The sequence below is a fragment of the Nomascus leucogenys genome, chromosome 5, assembly GCF_006542625.1.
Source record: "Nomascus leucogenys isolate Asia chromosome 5, Asia_NLE_v1, whole genome shotgun sequence".
Taxonomy (NCBI): Eukaryota; Metazoa; Chordata; class Mammalia; order Primates; family Hylobatidae; genus Nomascus; species Nomascus leucogenys.
In genome coordinates, this window is record NC_044385.1 from 72,524,367 (window position 1) to 72,546,717 (window position 22,351).

General features: G+C 37.1%; 1 protein-coding gene across 1 annotated transcript in view; it reads left to right on the forward strand.

The window, feature by feature from the left end:
- LRRC63 (leucine rich repeat containing 63) overlaps positions 1-22,351 on the forward strand; it is a 66,133-nt gene that overhangs the window by 37,027 nt on the left and 6,755 nt on the right. Inside the window, exons 7-8 of the mRNA XM_012506901.2 lie at positions 7,786-7,869; positions 19,136-19,375. Coding sequence (XP_012362355.2) covers positions 7,786-7,869; positions 19,136-19,375 — 324 coding nt within the window. The remainder of the gene's footprint in view (positions 1-7,785; positions 7,870-19,135; positions 19,376-22,351) is intronic.

Genomic DNA, 22,351 nt, shown 5'->3' on the forward strand with positions numbered 1-22,351 from the left:
TAAAGTTGATGATAATTATATATTTGATCTGGAGAAAGTAATTTAACCATTCTTGGCCTCAATTTCCTTATCTATAAACTAAGGAGATTGGCTTATATGATATCTAAGACCCTTTCAACTCCATAAGAATGCTGATATTTGGACATAAAAGAGATGGGTTTCTTCCCACGTATGGACTAGTAATTATTTAACTCCTAATGAAAATTTTAAACCAAAACCTTAACCAAATGTCAAAACAAGATACTTATTCCAATCAGAGTTTAACAAATTGAATCTCTAAGTGCAAAGAGAAAGGGACTCATAAATAGTTGAATAATACTTTGCAAAGTAAGAGTCTTATCTGTAGTAATTAAGGAAGTGCATCCAGATTCATTTATAAAGGTGTTCATTCAGTATTGTTTGTAATTAATGATCTAACAAATTGTACATTCATAAACATTCAGTTATTTAAAAGAATAAGAAATTATATTTAAAAATTATACCATTTCTGTATAAAATACATATACATATCACACATTACACATTACATATATAAAAAGAAAGAGTAAATACTAAAGAAGTAAGAATGTTACATATGGGTATTTTATTTCTGTTTGACTCATCTGGATTTTTCCACAGTACATAAACTGTATTTTCCCTGCCCTGACACTATCTGCCATTTCTCTAAGGAAATCCTGTTTCTTTTTATTAGAAAATAGTGTTTAAAAGCCAAGATCTTGGTGTTGGGTATCCTCATCACCATTAGGATATCATTCCTTCTAAACGCTCTCATTGGAAAGAGCAAAGTAATATATGTATGTATACTAACCCATGTGTACACACATATCTGTAATTGTTTATATAGATATAAACACATATACAATTATATATATACAGACACAGAACGATATACGTATAAATATGTATGTATATATACAGCACCTAAACATTAATTCCTACTGGATAATCTATAATTATAATTATACACTTTCAATAATCATAACTACCATTTAAACAAAATAAAAATTCCTAAAGCAAGTGAAATGTGATTATAACTAAAAGGTCAACATTTTATTCATTGTTTAGATATTGGGCAAGTAAGTATGCATTGTTGATTATAATCAAAAAGTTTGCAGAAGCTATTTTTAAAAAATATTAGTGTTTCTAAAAGAAAGCGGTGTATTTTTATTAAATAACATAGGATATGTATGCATATCAAGGGAAGAGTGACAGCATATTAAAGCCAAGAATGAAAAACATAATGGGGAAATCTTAACTTTATTGACCTCGAAGAAGACTTCAAGCAAGCTCTGACATAATAAAAATGTTTATTTGCAAAGCTTGGTCAATGAAAACTCACCAGGAGGGCACTTATACAGTGAAGAATAAAGGTGCTGAATTCTTCGTATCTAAGGGTTGTTGTCAGAACTCTACCTTGCTGAGCAAAGAAGACCTCACAGAGAGTGGTGAGACTTGGAGATCAGTAACTGAATTAAATTGAGTGAAATTTAGTGAACCAAACAATTATGTAATATATTTGAGATATTCTGGCTCCATGTAAATTCTGGAGTTTGGACATTATTACCATCACAAGCAATTGCACTGATACACTTTGAATGTTATACTTTCATTCTTGTAATTAATTCAGCAGATGTTCATGAAGCATCTATTAATACTGTGTGCTCCTAGGAGCTTGCCACCTAAAAGGAAGGCAGACAATTGAATACAATTGAGTAAAGTAAAATAATGGAGATGTACACAGTAAAATGTATGAGTTACATGTAACTCATTCTGAAGGGTGAGAGATGGTTCCCTGGAAGATGTAGTATTTGATCCAAAGATGACTGAGTGTGAATTAGGTGGATTAAATAGGAGAGACAACAAAGGATAGTTGGGCCAATGATAGGGTGGATATTTCTTCAATGAAAAGTTACAACGTATATGAAAAGAAGCAGCATATATAACATGAGATGGGAAATACAAGCAGTTTGCTGTTTTTGAAGCTTAGAGGGCAATGCCAAGTGGTAATAAATGGTACAGTAAGCAGGGACCAGATTATCTAGGAAGCCTTATGAGCTAAGGTAAAGAATTTATGCTGTATGCAACAAGAAACCATTACAGGTTTTCCATAGGTGAGTGGTAGAGTCAAACTTACATTTTGGGTTATTCTAGTGGCAGTGTGGAGGATGGATGTGAGGGAATAAGCAGAATTAAAGGTGACCAGTTGGAAGGCCATTGCAGTAGTTCAAGCAAGAGATGAAAAGAACTTGGACCAAGGCAATAGTAGTGAGCATGGAGAAGGAGGAACAAATTGTTATGAAATTGAAGTAAAACCTGCAAGATCTAGAATTGAGACACAGAGGCAATAAGGAACAGAAGAGTCAAAGTAAAAAAAAAAAAAGTCAAGGTAACGCCCAGATTTCTAGTTAGAGTGAAACAATTCAATCATGTAAAATATATTTATTGAGTATTTACTAAATACTGGGCTCTGTCCTAAGCATTGGGTTTAGATTGTTAAAGGAAAAGGGGCATGATCTTTTCCCTTATGGGGTTTAGAATTCAGAGAAGGATACAGGAATTTTAATAAACACTATAATAAATATATGAATATATAAATATAAAACATTCTAAGGGCTTTGAATGAAAAGAACAATATGATGTCAGGAGAAAAAAAATTGAGTCACTAAGAAAGGTGTATCTGAGGAAATGACATTTAAGCAGAAGTTTATAAATCCAGGCCAAGAATAGGAAAAAGAATATTCATGCAGTGGGAATACACATGCGAGGTAAGAGCTTGGACTCCTCAAAGGCTGACAGGAAGCCAGCATGGCTTAGAGTAAAACCCACGTGAGGTTTAGTAGTTGAATAGGGACTACATCCCATGAAGCTCTGAGGGTCAGGTGAAAATACTTATAATTTATTTAAAGTGCATTGAGAAGCCATTGGTTGTTTTTAATCACAAGAGTGGCAATGAAGGCTGAGGAAGTTTGAATGAAGGAAAATAATGAGTTTTGTTTTAGATTAACATGTTGATTTTAGATTTCTGTTTTCCATCACAAATCTGGACCTAGACCTATTAACCTCACAGGAGAGTTTTGTGCTGGAGATATTTCTGGAGAAACATCTGGGTTTCAAATACAGACAGACAAAGAAAAATTATAAAGACTGAGGAAAAGCCTCAAATTGCGTAAAGAGAACCAAGTGTATCATGGAAGCCAGGGAAGTGGATTATTTTGAAAAAGAAGGATGACCAACAGTGTCAAATACAATAGAGAAGCTCAGTAAGAGTAAAGGTGAGAACTGTTTTAGTGGAATGATGGAAATAAAAGCCAGCTTGCAGTGGGTTGTGATGGAATGGGAAGAGAGAAATTGGTAATAATGAGTGTAGACCATTCTTTGTAGAGCTTTAGATGCAATGTGAGAAGAGCAATTAGATAAAAGCTATAGAGAATGTGGGATCTTAGAAACATTTGTGTTGTTAGTTTTTTAAAGACTCAGGCATAATATTTACAGGATGTTGGAAAGAAATGATTAGGGAATAGATTGAAGATGTGGAAGGATGACAGATGATGCAGAATTTCACAGGAGATGGGAGGGGAAGAAGTCATCAGCTCAGGTGGAGATTCTGGTCTTGAACAACAGGAGTAACCCTTATCTCCTAAAACTGGAGGTAGGTCCTAAAAATGAACATGTAAAATATATAGTTATATGGGTAAGAAAACAGGAAATTCATTTAGTCAACAAAGATTTATTTAGCTCCTATAATGCATCAGTTGAGAGAGATTACTATGAAATAACTTCAGATAATCTTTGAGTGCAAGAAGAATAATGATTGAAAAGAAGTTTTAAAGAAAGTTGTGATGATTTAGTATTGATATTGAGAGGAACGGAAAAGAACAGAGTGCAGAAAAGTGAATGAGAGATGATGCTGTGGGCTTAGCTGAGACTGGAAACCAAGGATTCATGGTGACATGAATCTGCATTTCTGCTGATTATCTTCAGTAGCTCAGTCATTCATGGGTAAGATGGAGAAGGTAGATTTTAGCCTCCATAAGAAGACTTCTTTGGGAATGTCCATAGCAGTTTTATCTGCAATATCCTGAAAAAGTCTGCAATTCAAATGTCCATCAACAAAACAGTGGAAAACCTAATTGTTTTTATTCGCAATAATCAAAAGGTGGTAACAACTCAAATGTCCATTAACAGATTAATGAATAAACAAAATGTGATATATATATACATAGAATATTATTCATCCTGAAAACAGAATGAAATGCTAGTACATGCTACAACAACAATGAGCCTTTTGAAAACATTATGCTAGGTGGAATAAGTCAGATATAGAAGGATAAACATTGTGTTATTGTGCTTATATAAGGTACCTAGAATAGACAAATTTACAGAGACAGAAAGTGGAATCTAGGTTACCGGGGGCTGAGGCATAGCAGAGACGGGGGAATTGGGAGTAGCTGTTCAATGGATATAGCGTTTCTGTTTGGGATGATGGGAAAGTTCTGGAAATACAGATAGTGCTGATGGTTGCATAATACTGTAATTGTAATTAATGCTGCTGAATGGCACACTTAATGGCTAAAATGGCAGATTTTATGTTATCTATATTTTACTATAACAAAAAATACATACAGCCTGGGCAACATGGTAAAATCCTATCTCTACAAAAAAATACAAAAAATTAGCTGTGCACAGTGGTATGTACTTGTAGTCCCAGCTACATAGGAGGCTAAGGCGGGAGGAGCACTTGAGCTTGGGAAGTTGAGGCTGCAGTGAGCTTTGGACAACAGAGGAAGACCCGGTCTCAAAAAAAAAAAAAATACATACATATATATATAGTTATTAGTAGCCTCAATGTTTTTATCTTTCCTCCTAGTCTTCCTTCTTTCTAAAATTTTTAGGTATAATTTATATACAATAAAATGCACAAATCTTAGGTATTTGATTCAAAGTGTTTAACAAATATACGCACCCATATAACTACTATCCAAAACAAGATATGGGGTATTCCCATTATCCTAGAAAGTTTACCCTAGAAATGTCCTTAGGTACATTTCTAGTCAATTCCCAGACTTCTAACATCATAGACTTATTTCGCCTGTTCTGGAAAATTCTAAAAGTTGATTGATACAACAAATGTTTTCCTTTTTTCCTGTTCCCAAAGCTTTTGTAGAAAAGATAAAAGATAAAAAAGGGAGAAAAAGGGAGGTGCGGTGAAGTAAAGGACAGAGACATGTTTTAGACTCATGCCCTGAGGTTATGCAGAAACAACTGTCACAAAGGTTAAAACAAAAAGTCTTTATCTTTTTCTCGGTGGATAGCAGGAGAAAAATGACATAGGAAATAGCTACTTCAACTAAGGGAGTCAAATCTTCGCCTTACTTGTTTGACTCAATTTGCTTTAATTGGCAGGTAGGTTCTTTGGGAAAGAGAAACTATTTGGAACAAAAAGAACCTAACAGCCTACTTGAAAGCCCTGCTTAAGAGCAGATCTGAAATTGTACACATTTATTTCCCCATATTGTTATTTATTAAAGAAGGGGATTAAATTACCTTGCCTCCACATATCTGATGAAAAGGGATAGCTACATTTTATTTCATACCAAATTGGATAAATTGCTTATCCTCTTATAGCTTCCATTTTTTCAATCTGTAATAAACAATCCTACACTGGTATGTTAAAAGATCATTCTAAATTGCCATATAGTAGGCTTTTAATAAATGTATCAGTGTGGTGGTCATCACTGTTAATACATGAAATTATTATTGCTAGTCTAATCTTGCAAGCTAACAGTAGGGCTCTAGTTTAGGCAGCTCATTGTCCAATGATATGCTAATAAATAAAGCAATGAAATAAATGTAAAAAGTTTTACATATCCTAAAAAATGTGATAGATTTGGTACTGGTGGGACATAGAGTATCAGACCAAACTGAGGCTGTCTGAACAGATTTTCTCTGTAAAAATCATATATAGATGACATAAATTTCAACTCTAGAACCTATTCAGCTTCCTCAGTGCTGCCTACACTTGTTACATCTCACAATCAGCAGGAATATGTCATCCATAGTGAAAGCCTGGAACCAAACTAGGTTGCCAGAGCCAAAGTAATAAGGGAAGATAGAATGACTCCAGAAACTGCCTAAGGCGAGAAAATGATATGATATGGAATTGAAAGATAGAGCAAATGGTATTAACATTTTCTTTACAGAGATGATAAGAAGTCAGAGATGAACATTGAATTGAATAGGCATTTCTTTTGTTTTCCTAGTCAATCTCATTAACTTCTCAGAGCAAATTATTTTAAATTAACTGGGGTCACCATTCCTTTCATTCAGTTATGATTTACTCAGCACTTACGATGTACTAAACACTATGTAAGGCATTGGATATACGGAAATATGAAATGAATCCGTGCCCTCTAGAAGCTCATAATTTTAGGAGGCATTTATTGCACAATGTGATGGGTACTATGAGAGAGTAAGCAGAGAAGTACAGAAGAGGCATCTCACCCAGTCTGAAGGATTTGGGAAGAGTTTGTTGGAAGAGATGACATCTGAGCCAAGACAAAAAAATGAAAAGACAATGATCAGAGTCAAGCTTGGGGAAATTTTACGTGTTATTTAGAGATACGTGAGAACTGGTTAATTCAGGGAATTTTAGCAAATAAATGCTGGACCACAGAGGAATATGGGGGTTGTGAGAGACAAGCTGGACAAGTAGCATGGGACCAGATCATGAGGACCTTTATATGCCATGTTAAGATAGTAGGAAGTTAGTGAAAAATTCTGCTCATGATGCCTTAGTTGAAAATCATACAAATAACTTCCCACCTTTTATTTATATGGAAAACAAGAAAGTCTTTGAGAACGGCACATACAGAGAAGGGGGTGTTTACTAGGAATTATGATGACTATGATACTGAGCCCTTGAATTCCAGTCTTCAAGAAGCAATTCCCACTTCCAACCCCTAGGAGTCAGGGCTTCTGACAGCACAGCTACGTTTTTACAGTGTTTGTATTCTTTGGTTCTCACCTTTAGGTACTTGTCTTGATGGAAAGAAAGATCAAAGGTATTTTACTAGAAAAGTCTTAATGCAATTGTAGTGGGTTGAATAGCATCCCTCAGAAATTCATGTCCATATAGAACCTCAGAATGTGACCTTATTTGGAGATAGGGTCTTTGCAGATGCAGTTAGTTAATATAAGGTCATACTTACACTAACTTGGATAAGGGTGGGTCCCAAATTCAATGGCTATTGTCCCTATAAGAAAGGTATGTGAAGACAAAGGCAGAGGTTGGAGTTATGCTGCCACAAGCCATGGAATGCCAAAGATGGCAGGCAACCACTGGGAGCTGGGGGAGAAGCAAGGGATAGTTTCTCCCTCAGAGCCTCTGAAGCGAACCAGCCCTGCTAACACCTTCATTTCAGACTTCTGGCCCCCTGAACTGTGAGAAAATACATTTCTGTTACTTTAAGCCACCCAGATTATGGTAGTTTGTTACGAAACTAATGCAACAACAACAACAACAAAAAAGTATCTTAGTGATAATGAAAATTTTTCTAAATAGGGCTTTGTCCACTCCAAAAATCTCAAACTGGTCTTAATGGATAGATGACTAATTCTTAGGAATTTTCATAGTAATTACACGATCTATAATGAAAAGAAGTCTATATAAATTTCAAGGTCTTAGAAATCTGGTTTCTATACTCCTGCCTCCTTACTCAAGTACTTATTTATTCCCAGTGATGATACATAATCATTTCTACAATTAATTTTCTCTTTCTATTTAAGGTTATTTTCCTTGTCTTATCTTGAAGAACTTGATGTTTCCTATAATGAACTTACTTTTATTCCAAATGAAATCCAGAAACTCAGGTATTTTGGATGTACATAGAAAGTTATATGCCCCTTAATTATATATTTAATAATGATTGTGATGGAGAAAATTGAGTCCTTTCATTTATTTAATAGCTATAAAATGTAATCTGTGAAGTACAAAGTTTACCAAACATGTAATTTGGATGATTGGCGTACAGTATTTTTAATATATAACATTTCCAGAAATTATTTAAAGAACAGTACAGATGACTACTTAACAGAATGATAAGCTACTTATGTCCATTTGTCTGTGTTTGTACCTGTGGCTCTTATTCTGTTTCATTTATTTTTTGTAAGGAAATACATTTACACAAAATGCTAATAATACAAAATATAATTTTAATGAAAAGCTTCAATTCTTTCTAACATTAATAAAAGTCTGGAGTTTATCTATGTCCTTCTAGGTCAGTAATTTTTTTTTATTATTATACTTTAAGTTTTAGGGTACATGTGCACAATGTGCAGGATTGTTACATATGTATCCATGTGCCATGTTGGTGTGCTGCACCCATTAACTCGTCATTTAGCATTAGGTATATCTCCTAATACTGTCACTCCCCACTCCCCCCACCCCAAAACAGTCCCGAGAGTGTGATGTTCCCCTTCCTGTGTCCATGTGTTCTCATTGTTCAATTCCCACCTATGAGTGAGAACATGCGGTGTTTGGTTTTTTTGTCCTTGCGATAGTTTACTGAGAATGATGGTTTCCAGCTTCATCCGTGTCCCTACAAAGGACATGAACTCATCATTTTTTATGGCTGCATAGTATTCCATGGTGTATATGTGCCACGTTTTCTTTCTTTTTTTTTTTTTATTATACTTTAGGTTTTAGGGTACATGTGCACAATGTGCAGGTTTGTTACATATGTATCCATGTGCCATGTTGATTTCCTGCACCCATTAACTCGTCATTTAGCATTAGGTATATCTCCTAATTCTGTCCCTCCCCCCTCCCCCCACCCCACAACAGTCCCTGGAATGTGATGTTCCCCTTCCTGTGTCCATGAGTTCTCATTGTTCAGTTCCCACCTATGAGTGAGAACATGCGGTGTTTGGTTTTTTGTCCTTGCGATAGTTTACTGAGAATGATGTTTTCCAGTTTCATCCATGTCCCTACAAAGGACACGAACTCATCATTTTTTATGGCTGCATAGTATTCCATGGTGTATATGTGCCACATTTTCTTAATCCAGTCTATCGTTGTTGGACATTTGGGTTGCTTCCAACTCTTTGCTATTGTGAATAGTGCCGCAATAAACATACGTGTGCATGTGTCTTTATAGCAGCATGGTTTATAGTCCTTTGGGTATATACCCAGTAATGGGATGGCTGGGTCAAATGGTATTTCTAGCTCTAGATCCCTGAGGAATCGCCACACTGACTTCCACAATGGTTGAACTAGTTTACAGTCCCACCAACAGTGTAAAAGTGTTCCTATTTCTCCACATCCTCTCCAGCACCTGTTGTTTCCTGACTTTTTAATGATTGCCATTCTAACTGGTGTGAGATTGTATCTCATTGTGGTTTTGATTTGCATTTCTCTGATGGCCAGTGATGATGAGCATTTTTTCATGTGTTTTTTGGCTGCATAAATGTCTTCTTTTGAGAAGTATCTGTTCATGTCCTTTGCCCACTTTTTGATGGGGTTGTTTGTTTTTTTCTTGTAAATTTGTTTGAGTTCATCGTAGATTCTGGATATTAGCCCTTTGTCAGAGGAGTAGGTTGCAAAAATTTTCTCCCATTTTGTAGGTTGCCTGTTCACTCTGATAGTAGTTTCTTTTGCTGTGCAGAAGCTCTTTAGTTTAATTAGATCCCATTTGTCAATTTTGGCTTTTGTTGCCATTGCTTTTGGTGTTTTAGACATGAAGTCCTTGCCCACGCCTATGTACTGAATGGTATTGCCTAGGTTTTCTTCTAGGGTTTATACGGTTTTAGGTCTAACATTTAAGTCTTTAATCCATCTTGAATTAATTTTTGTATAAGGTGTAAGGAAGGGATCCAGTTTCAGCTTTCTATATATGGCTAGCCAGTTTTCCCAGCACCATTTATTAAATAGGGAATCTTTATCCCATTGCTTGTTTTTGTCAGGTTTGTCAAAGATCAGATAGTTGTAGATATGCGGCATTATTTCTGAGGGCTCTGTTCTGTTCCATTGATCTATGTCTCTGTTTTGGTACCAGTACCATGTTGTTTTGGTTACTGTAGCCTTGTAGTATAGTGTGAAGTCAGGTAGCATGATGCCTCCAACTTTGTTCTTTTGGCTTAGGATTGACTTGGCGATGCGAGCTCTTTTTTGATTCCATATGAACTTTAAAGTAGTTTTTTCCAATTCTGTGAAGAAAGTCATTGGTAGCTTGATGGGGATGGCATTGACTCTATAAATTACCTTGGGCAGTATGGCCATTTTCACGATATTGATTCTTCCAACCCATGAGCATGGAATGTTCTTCCATTTGTTTGTATCCTCTTTGATTTCATTGAGCAGTGGTTTGTAGTTCTCCTTGAAGAGGTCCTTCACAACCCTTGTAAGTTGGATTCCTAGGTATTTTATTCTCTTTGAAGCAATTGTGAATGGGAGTTCACTCATGATTTGGCTCTCTGTTTGTCTGTGATTGGTGTACAAGAATGCTTGTGATTTTTATACATTGATTTTGTATCCTGAGACTTTGCTGAAGTTGCTAATCAGCTTAAGGAGATTTTGGGCTGAGACGATGGGGTTTTCTAGATATACAATCATGTCATCTGCAAACAGGGACAATTTGACTTCCTCTTTTCCTAATTGAATACCCTTTATTTCCTTCTCCTGCCTGATTGCTCTGGCCAGAACTTCCAGCACTATGTTGAATAGGAATGGTGAGAGAGGGCATCCCTGTCTTGTGCCCATTTTCAAAGGGAATGGTTCCAGTTTTTGCCCATTCAGTATGATATTGGCTGTGGGTCTGTCATAGATAGCTCTTATTATTTTGAGATACGTCCCATCAATACCTAATTTATTGAGAGTTTTTAGCATGAAGGGTTGTTGAATTTTGTCAAAGGCCTTTTCTGCATCTATTGAGATAATCATGTGGTTTTTGTCTTTGGTTCTGTTTATATGCTGGATTACATTTATTGATTTTCATATGTTGAACCAGCCTTGCATCCCAGGGCTGAAGCCCACTTGATCATGGTGGATGAGCTTTTTGATGTGCTGCTGGATTCGGTTTGCCAGTATTTCATTGAGGATTTTTGCATCAATGTTCATCAAGGATATTGGTCTGAAATTCTCTTTTTTGGTTGTGTCTCTGCCCGGCTTTGGTATCAGGATGATGCTGGCCTCATAAAATGTGTTAGGGAGGATTCCCTCTTTTTCTATTGGTTGGAATAGTTTCAGAAGGAATGGTACCAGTTCCTCCTTGTACCTCTGGTAGAATTCGGCTGTGAATCCATAGGTCCTGGACTCTTTTTGGTTGGTGAGCTATTGATTATTGCCACAATTTCAGAGCCTGTTATTGGTCTATTCAGAGATTCAACTTCTTCCTGGTTTAGTCTTGGGAGGGTGTATTTGTCGAGGAATTTATCCATCTCTTCTAGATTTTCTAGTTTATTTGCGTAGAGGTGTTTGTAGTATTCTCTGATGGTAGATTGTATTTCTGTGGGATTGGTGGTGATATCCCCTTTTTCATTTTTTATTGCATCTATTTCATTCTCTTTTCTTCTTTATTAGTCTTGCTAGCGGTCTATCAATTTTGTTGATCTTTTAAAAAAACCAGCTCCTGGATTCATTAATTTTTTGAAGGGTTTTTTGTGTCTCTATTTCCTTCAGTTCTGCTTTGATTTTAGTTATTTCTAGCCTTCTGCTAGCTTTTGAATGTGTTTGCTCTTGGTTTTCTAGTTCTTTTAATTGTCATGTTAGGGTGTCAATTTTGGATCTTTCCTGCTTTCTCTTGTGGGCATTTAGTGCTATAAATTTCCCTCTACACACTGCTTTGAATGTGTCCCAGAGATTCTGGTATGTTATGTCTTTGTTCTCATTGGTTTCAAAGAACATCTTTATTTCTGCCTTCATTTCATTATGTACCCAATAGTCATTCAGGAGCAGGTTGTTCGGTTTCCATATAGTTGAGCAGTTTTGAGTGAGTTTCTTAATCCTGAGTTCTAGTTTGATTGCACTGTGGTCTGAGAGACAGTTTGTTATAATTTCTGTTCTTTTACATTTGCTGAGGAGAGCTTTACTTCCAACTATGTGGTCAATTTTGGAATAGGTGTGGTGTGGTGCTGAAAAAAATGTATATTCTGTTGATTTGGGGTGGAGAGTTCTGTAGATGTCTATTAGGACTGCTTGGTGCAGAGCTGAGTTCAATTCCTGGGTATCCTTGTTAACTTTCTGTCTCATTGATCTGTCTAATGTTGACAGTGGGGTGTTAAAATCTCCCATTATTATTGTGTGGGAGTCTAAGTCTCTTTGTAGGTCACTCAGGACTTGCTTTATGAATCTGGGTGCTCCTGTGTTGGTGCATATATATTTAGGATAGTTAGCTCTTCTTGTTGAATTGATCCCTTTACCATTATGTAATGGCCTTCTTTGTCTCTTTTGATCTTTGTTGGTTTAAAGTCTATTTTATCAGAGACTAGGATTGCAACCCCTGCCTTTTTTTGTTTACCCTTTGATTGTTAGATCTTCCTTCATCCCTTTATTTTGAGTCTATGTGTGTCTCTGCACGTGAGATGGGTTTCCTGAATACAGCACACTGATGGGTCTTGACTCCTTATCCAATTTTCCAGTGTGTGTCTTTTAAATGGAGCATTTAGCCCGTTTACATTTAAAGTTAATATTGTTATGTGTGAATTTGATCCTGTCATTATGATGTTAGCTGGTTATTTTGCTCGTTAGTTGATGCAGTTTCTTCCTAGCCTCAATGGTCTTTACAATTTGGCATGTTTTTGCAGTGGCTGGTACCTGTTGTTCCTTTCCATGTTTAGTGCTTCCTTCAGGAGCTCTTTTAGGGCAGGCCTAGTGGTGACAAAATCTCTCAGCATTTGCTTGTCTGTAAAGTATTTTATTTCTCCTTCAATTATGAAGCTTAGTTTGGCTGGATATGAAATTCTGGGTTGAAAATTCTTTTCTTTAAGAATGCCGAATATTGGCCCCCACGCTCTTCTGGCTTGTAGAGTTTCTGCCGAGAGATCAGCTGTTAGTCTGATGGGCTTCCCTTTGTGGGTAACCCGACCTTTCTCTCTGGCTGCCCTTAACATTTTTTCCTTCATTTCAACTTTGGTGAATCTGACAATTATGCGTCTTGGGGTTGCTCTTCTCGAGGAGTATCTTTGTGGCATTCTCTGTATTTCCTGAATCTGAATGTTGGCCTGCCTTGCTAGATTGGGGAAGTTCTTCTGGATAATATCTTGCAGAGTGTTTTCCAACTTGGTTCCATTCTCCCCGTCACTTTCAGGTACACCAATCAGACGTAGGTTTGGTCTTTTCACATAGTCCCATATTTCTTGGAGGCTTTGTTTGTTTCTTTTTGTTCTTTTTTCTCTAAACTTCCCTTCTCGCTTCATTTCATTCATTTCATCTTCCATCAGTGATACCGTTTCTTCCAGTTGATCGCATCAGCTACTGAGGCTTCTGTATTCTTCACGTAGTTCTCGAAACTTGGCTTTCAGCTCCATCAGCTCCTTTAAGCACTTCTCTGCATTGGTCATTTTAGTTATACATTCATCTAATTTTTTTCCAAAGTTTTTAACTTCTTTGCCATTGGTTTGAATTTCCTCCTGTAGCTCGGAGTAGTTTGATTGTCTGAAGCCTTCTTCTCTCAACTCGTCAAAGTCATTCTCCATCCAGCTTTGTTCCATTGCTGGTGAGGAACTGGTTCCTTTGGAGGAGGAGAGGCGCTCTGCTTTTTAGAGTTTCCAGTTTTTCTGCTCTGTTTTCTCCCCATCTTTGTAGTTTTTTCTACTTTTGGTCTTTGATGATGGTGATGTACAGTTGGGTTTTTGGTGTGGGTGTCCTTTCTGTTTGTTAGTTTTCCTTCTACCAGACAGGACCCTCAGCTGCAGGTCTGTTGGAGTTTGCTAGAGGTCCACTCCAGACCCTGTTTGCCTGGGTGTCAGCAGCAGTGGCTGCAGAACAGTGGATTTTCGTGAACCACAAATTCAGCTGTCTGATCGTTCCTCTGGAAGTTTTGTCTCAGAGGATTACCCGGCCGAGTGAGGTGTCAGTCTGTCCCTACTGGGGGTGCCTCCCAGTTAGGCTGCTCGGGCGTCAGGGACCCACTTTAGGAGGCAGTCTGCCCGTTCTCAGATCTCCAGCTGCATGCTGGAAGAACCACTACTCTCTTCAAAGCTGTCAGACAGGGACATTTAAGTCTGCAGAGGTTACTGCTGACTTTTTGTTTGTCTGTGCCCTGCCCCCAGAGGTGGAGCCTACAGAGGCAGGCAGGCCTCCTTGAGCTGTGGTGGGCTCCACCCAGTTCGAGCTTCCTGGCTGCTTTGTTTACCTAAGCAAGCCTGGGCAATGGCGGGCACCCCTCCCCCAGCCTCACTGCCGCCTTACAGTTTGATCTCAGACTGCTGTGCTAGCAATCAGCGAGACTCCGTGGGCGTAGGACCCTGCAAGCCAGGTGCGGGACACAATCTCCTGGTGTGCCATTTTCCAAGCCCGTTGGAAAAGCACAGTATTAGGGTGGGAGTGACCCGATTTTCCAGGTGCCGTCTGTCACCCCTTTCTTTGACTAGGAAAGGGAACTCCCTGACCCCTTGCGCTTCCCTAGTAAGACAATGCCTCACCCTGCTTCGGCTCGGGTCGTGCACGGTGCGCTAAACCGACTGTCCTGCACCCACTGTTTGGCACTCCCTAGTGAGATGAACCCAGTACCTCAGATGGAAATGCAGAAATCACCCGTCTTCTGCATCTCTCACGCTGGGAGCTGTAGACCAGAGCTGTTCCTGTTCGGCCGTCTTGGCTCCACCCCACTATACTGTTTTGATTGTGACTTCAGAATAATTTTTAATAACTAGTAGGGAGATTATTTTTCAATAATAGTCTCTTAACTATTCTCTTCAGAATATAATCTTTGAGATCATTTTGTATAATTTCTAGCACATCCAGCAACACACATAATCACAAAGTTAGAATTTTAATTGCAATTGCATAGAGTTTACTCATCAATTTGGGAGAATTTATATTTTTGATGATAAATTTTTCTACTCTAAAACATTTTTTCATTTTTTCAGATCTTGTTTTATGTTCTTCATAAGAATTTATGACTCACTTCATATTTTCCTTAATAACCTTTTCTAAGTGTTTTATAATTGTGATTGTTACTATGAATGTAATGTAATATTTCTCTTATTTCCACTTGTTTCTAATTATTGTCAGTACAGAATAGAGAAAAGCTATGTACTTCTTTACATTAACTTAAAACTAATGTGTGTAACCCAATTCTCCCGTTAGTTCCAATTTAGTTGTACTACATTTTATTTTGTTTCCCAGGAACATAATCTTCCATTTAGCAGAATGAGATAATTTTATCTTTGCTTTTAAAATATTTAAATCAATTATTTAATTTCCTATGTGACAATCTCTATATTTTAGTAGGATAATTCAGCCTGTTCATATTTATTATGACCAACATATTTAATTTTTTGCTTTTCATTTTACTTTGTTCTTATTTATTTACTTTCCCCTTTTTGTACCTATTTTTTAAGAATGCTGTTTGTTCTCTTTTTAAATTTTTGAATTTATTTTATTTTTAATTTTTAGAGACAGGATCTCACTCTGTCGCCCAGGCTGGAGTGCAGTGGCATGATCACAGCTCACTGCAGCCTTGAACTCCTGGACTCACAATTCTCCTGCCTCAGCCTCCTGAACAGCTGGCACTATAGGTGTACACCACCATGCCTCGCTAATTTTTTTATATTTTGTAGAGACGGGGTTCTCACTATGTTGCCCAAGCTGGTCTCAAACTCCTAGCCTCAAGTGATCCTACCACCTCTTTTTTTCTATCTTATTAATTTTGGCATTCTATTGTACTACCCTAATCTGTTAGTGGCTATCTTTCCTTTTCCCAAACTCATAATCAAACACATTTTCTTTAATATTTTATAAAGGCAAAATAAAAACTACTTCCCCCACCATGATGGTCTGTCTCCCCACTGCTGCCTTCCACTGTTTGTTGAGACCTTTAGAACACTGTCATTTTCCTGCTTTCTTTCCAAACTCATCTTCCCCTTATCCAACTCTAGGCTTTGCTGAAATAGTTTAGAAACTTTTGTTTCAGATTCTCATTAGTATTTTCCTTTGCATCATGTCTCTTTTTATTAAAGAATGTTTATTTAGCACTTAAATCTTACAAGCATTTTAATTCATTCTCCTTTTATATTTATCTGTATGTATTTCAAGACTCATCGTTTACAGCTGTTTTGCTCCTTTCCTCTCACCTGGAACCTGGCCGTGTCTCTTTTGATTCATTGGCTGTTGAGCGTTTTTCCTTAAGTATTTTCCTCAGATGGAATACATAGGTAATTTTTTCTCTGAATCTTTAACCCTGACAAATAAATGATGTCCTGAGTGAGTGGACAAGCTTTCATTCAGCGTGTCTCACAGTAGCCTCCATCATTGCGTCCTCCTCTAGTTTCCAGGGTGCTGGGGAGGCACCTGATGCCAGTTTGATTCTTTTTTCTTCCTAAGTGACTTTTCTTCTTAACTGGAAAGACTAAGATTCTCCCATAATCTTTGACCTTTCAGAATTTTATTAGATTATGCTTACAAGTTGTGTTTTTCTTAAGCTGTCTTTCCCGGAATTCAGTGAATTCTTTGAATCAGCCAGCTCAAACTTCTCTTTTCTAGTTAAGAAAATATGTTTAAATAATTCCTCTCCTTCTCCATCTGTTTCATATCTTCTTCATAAAATGCCTATTGTTTACATGTTAGGTCTCCTAGATCTGTCTTCCATGGTACCTAGATTTTCTCATGGTTTTTCTTTCTTTCTTTCTTTCTTTATTTTGTTTTGAATTATTTCTTCTACTTTGTCTTTGCCTCTAATTTGGATCCCCATGAAGATCATGTTCTTCTTTCATTCATCCACTTAACTTTTTAGTTTTACAAATCATGCATTTTGGTTCCAGAACATCTCTGTGTGTCTGTGTGTGCTGTATTTGAATCTTGTTTCCCCACCCCCCTCCCCAACTTTGTATCCATCCCTCCACAGAAGATGCTTGTCCCAGTACCTTTGCTTTGTGTGTTCTATGTGTTTTTCTCTTCTGGCCACTCTTTCTTCCATGCAAGTCCAATGGCAGTCACAGAACACCACTCAGAATGCTAGGAAAGTGAGTGGTGGACCAGGAGGAAGCTTCTCTGCACCTCAGGGTGCTCAGCTGCCAAGGCAGTCTCAACACAGAGCTAGTCTAGCTTTAAGGAAGGCTTAGCAGCCAGGTGCAGTGGCTCACACCTGTAATCCTAGCACTTTGGGAGGCCGAGGCGGGTGGATTGCCTGAGGTCAGGCATTCAAGACCAGCCTGGCCAACACAGCGAAACCCCGTCTCTACTAAAAATACAAAAAGTAGCCAGGCGTGGCGGTGGTGGACGCCTGTAATCCCAGCTACTTGTGAGGCTGAGGCAGGAGAATCACTTGAACCCAGGGGGCAGAGCTTGCAGTGAGCCGAGATCAGGCCACTTCACTCCAGCCTGGGCAACAGAATGAGACTCCATCTCAAAAAAAAAAAAAAAATGTTTAGCCTGCCTAGCTCTCTTAGAACTCATTGAGGGGAAGGAGACAGCTAAACAGGTGTGTCCTTCGAGGTAAACCAACTCAGGCAGGGAGAGCCTCACCATGGCTATTCAGGTGAGCCGTGGTGAATGAACCTTCACTAGCATTTGCCTAGAGTGTGCCACACTCATTCTGATTGTCCACATAGAATTTGTATTTCTCAGCCTGGGCTACTGTAAAAAAACACCATAGGCTGGGCAGTTATAAAAAACAGAAATTTATTTCCCACAGCCTGGGAAGTCCAATATCAAGGCCCCCGCAGATGTGGTGTCTGGTGAGGGCCCACTTCCTCATAGATAGCCATCTTCTCACTCTAACCTCACATGGCAGAAGGGGTGAGTGCTCTCTCAAGTCTCTTTTATAAGGGCACTAATCTCACGCATGAGGGCTCCTGCCCTGACCTAGTCACCTGCTAAAGGCCCCACCTTCAAATACCATCAACTTAAGGTGGAAATTTCAATATTTGAATTTTGGGGGGACAGAAACATCAGACCAGAGCAGGGCTCTTTGCTGCCGGCCCCTAGGCTTGTGATTTGTGCAGAAGAAAAGGTGGCCATGCCAGCTCTCTCATTCAGGACTGAGGCAGAGCCTGGGGTCTTGCTCACGTTTTTCAGACCATGAGAGGTGAATTAGTCAAACTCTGGTTGAGGGATAAAGAGAGCTGAGGTGCCATCTTCCTAGCCTCATTGTTTTAAATACCCTTGTTGATCACATTTTAATGTTATAAGCAGGAGTCATAAATAAGTTACACTGTGTATATATGAAATGTGAAACTAGACTGTAAATGAGAATCTAGAGGCCCTCAGCAGTTTGTTTCCTAAAGTTCATATATCAGCCTTTTCACCTCTAATACATTTGACAAGTTGGACCAGCCTTTGATTTGATTTTTATGTGTCTCTCATGAACAGACTCTTTTCTGTCTGCTTCTAGGACTAATTAGAAAGGAGATACATGACTGTACAAAAATACCATTGAGGCAAGTGAAAATAAGAAAATCAGTAATGTTGGTTCTCTTTGAATAAATAATAAGGGTTATTAGAAGTAATTGACACAGAAAAAACCCAGAGGACGCAGTTAACGAAAAGTCAAAGCACAAAGTAGCACATATGTTTTGATAGCATAAATTTCACTATTTTGATTGGGCTTGAATATGTGTTGATGTTTAATTTGCCTATGAAAATATATTCTGTGTATCATACTATACTATATTTTATGTAATATGACACTGATTAGTCTTGTGTTTGTGGATATTTTTTCATAGTGATGACATATTGCAAAAATCCAAACTATATACTTAAACCGTGCTATTCACTCAAATGCACTTATTTGCATAATACTATATTAGTTCAATTGCTTTATAAATTAATTCTCTTGATTCTAAAGAAATACTTAAATTCATACTTGTATTTTATTGGTACTAGTTTGATGCCAATTTTCATGAACAATTGAGGCAGAATTTTACTTTAATATTATGAATTGTATAATACCTTTTAAAGTGTGGTTTCCTTTATTTACAGATCACTTGAAAAACTGACTGTTGATGGGAATGAACTGAATTTTTTCCCACATGGAATTTTGAAACTTAACCTGACAAAAATTCAGTTTGAGAATAATTTCACTCATCCTTGTTTTTGGAGAGATAATTCTTTGAATAATCCACAACAACTTACTCAAATTGTTTCTTTGTTCATTGTCCAAAATAAACTACATAAATTTTATGATAAGATCCCAGTAGAAGTCCAGAAGTTACTAAAATGGTGAGCAAATGCTGAAGCCCTTTTAACCAAAATACTCCTTTAAGCATTTAAAATGGTGAGCAAATGCTGAAGCCCTTTTAACCAAAATATACCTTTAAGCATTTAAAATGTTCTTCATTACAGGCTTAGATGACAGTGTTACTAACACGCACACGTACTCCATGACACACACAAAACCATACACACAATTCTTCAAATCACTCCATCCAGTTCTACACGTATAATAATGTAGTCTGAATCCGGCCCCATTGTGTGATATTCTCAAGTTGTTACTTAAATCCAGTGTGAAGTGTGAGTTGTCTCTATGGGTGTTGCATAAGTCTTTTCTATAAATTTCTAAGGTCATAGAAGTGGATTCTTCCAAAAAAATTATTTGGCTCCAGACACACTCTTCTGGGTGGTGTTTCACTCCATTGGGATTGTCATGGAGACCAGGAGTAGAGCAGGCATGCATGTAGTAACCTCTCTCAGGGTATCAATGACCAGTGTTGGAACCATTGCCTAATCTCAAGACCAGGGTACTTAAACTCCCACATCCTTACAGTCCACTTAGGCTTGTCGCTTATTTTCTTCAGATGGTAGAAGACCATTTATATTGAATTATTGACCATCAGTGCTTAGGTTATTAATTTAACAAATATTTGCTATATGCCTAAGTAAAATGGCTTCCCAGGAATATATACATTATAAACATTGACTCAATAAAAGGCAGAAAACCTAAACAGCCTAGTAACTATTGGAGAAATTGAACAGTGGTTAAAAATCTACCAGTGAAAAAGGAACCAGAAGTTTTTGATTTTAATGTATTAAGATGTCAACATTCATGAATGCACATGAGAAAGTAAGAAAAATCACAAAGGCAGTAATTTTTTTGAAGAATTATAACCTAACTAGTGTGTGATAAACAGATATGAGATCATGAAATTTGGATTCACCACAAGGTACTTGGGAAGCTGAACTTGAGATTCCTGAATTAAATGTGGACCCCAAAAGAGGCTAAATGGTCCCAGAGCAGCGAACTAACTCTCCCAGCAGACAAAAAGTTTTTGAGAGAAACATCCTTGATTTAGACTGTAAAGGTTCCAGAAAATTACATTCAAATGAATATTAGCTCACAGCTTGAAGAAATTTCTAAATATATGAGGAAACGAGCCACCAGGAAAAAAGCAAAACAAACAGATACTAATTTCCAAGGACCTAGGATATTAGTATTGCAACTATGACCAGGAAAATATGAGAAAGAAATGTTAAGTAAAATGAAATTCTAGAAACTAAAAATATAATAGTTAACATTAACTCGATGCATGAGTTAAATAGCAGATTACACACACCTGAAGAGAGATCTGAAGAAATTATAGTAAATATGTAGACAGGAGGTAAAGAGATTGGAGAAAAAAGGACAAGATTTAACATACACTTGGAGACTCAGAAAGTGAGAACAGAGAGAATGGTGGGAGTCATTATTCAATGAGATAATGGCTTCAGATTCTTAGAAGTAATAAAAGATGTGAATTCGCAGACATCATCGGGAGCTCTATAAAAGCTAAGTAAAATACCTTGTGGTAAAACTGAAGAACCCCAAAGACAAAGATAAGAACCTAAAATCAGCCAGGAAAAAGAAAATCACTTACAAAAAACAACAAATCAACTGCCAGCAACAGTGGACCAGTGACTGAAAAAAAATATTATTTTGCCCAGCAAAGCTTTCAAGAACAAGAGAAAACATGGTATTTTCAGATAAACCAAAACAGAATTTACTCCCAATAAATTTTCACCAAAGGAAGTTGCAAAGGATATACATCAAAAAAAGAAAAATGATTCCAGAAGCAAGTTCTGAGAGGCAAGAAGGAATGGTGAGAAAAGCAGTTGGAAAATATGTAGGTAAACAAACATGATCTCTATGAAATACTAATAACAATGTCTATGATATGGGGTTTAAAAAATGTAACTAAAACCAGACATCAAACAGTTGGAAATATAATTTTTAAAAGATACTTTTTATGATAGGAAGAAACAAACCTAATGTAGGAATATATTAAGTGAAAAATGTGCAAAACATTTATGGAAAAAAGCTAAAGATTTATAAAATAGTAAAGAAGGCTGAAATAAATGGAAGAGTTACAGATATTTAGGGATAATAAGACTCAGTACTAAAAACACGTTATCCCCAAATAGAACTATAAATTCAATGCGATTCTGGTGAAGATGCCAATAGAATTTTCTCAGAAACTTAATAAGCTGATTCTAAATTGTATATGGAAAAGGAGAGGATCTGAAATAGCCAAAATAAACCTGAAAAAAAAAAAGCCTAACATAAAAGCCTTGCCCACCAGACATCAAGACTTACTACAAAGTTAGAGAAGGTAATAAATGTTGGTATTAAGTGCAGGGAAAGGCAAATCAACCAATGGAAGAGAAAACATAGTCCAGTTATTTTGTTCTCATGCATGTGGGAAAACTTGACATTTTGACAGAATAGCACTATGGATCAGTAGTGAAAGACTGCAATAAAATGATGCTGAGACATTTAGTCATTCACAAGGAAAAAACAATAAAATCAGATTCCTGCTATACATATGTCACCATCAGACACACAAAAAAATCATTTCCATTTTGATTAAAGATTTAAATATGAAAAGCAAAACTTTAAAGCTTTTACAAGGAAGTGTAGAAGGCTCTCTGTATGACTTCGTGGTAGGCAGACATATCTTAACTGCAATGCAAAAAATGTAAACAGTAAAGCAAAGTTTTATAAATTTGACAAAAGTGTAATATTTACATAAATATAAGATACTATCAATGAAATTAAAGGACAAGCCATTAACTGGAAGAAGATATTGCAGTGCTTAAAATAGTTGAATTATATATATATATATATAGTAGTCGTCCCTTATCCTTGGGAGAGGCATTCCAAGACCTCCAGTGGATGCCCGAAACCATGGGTAGCACTGAACCTTATATACATTGTGTTTTTCT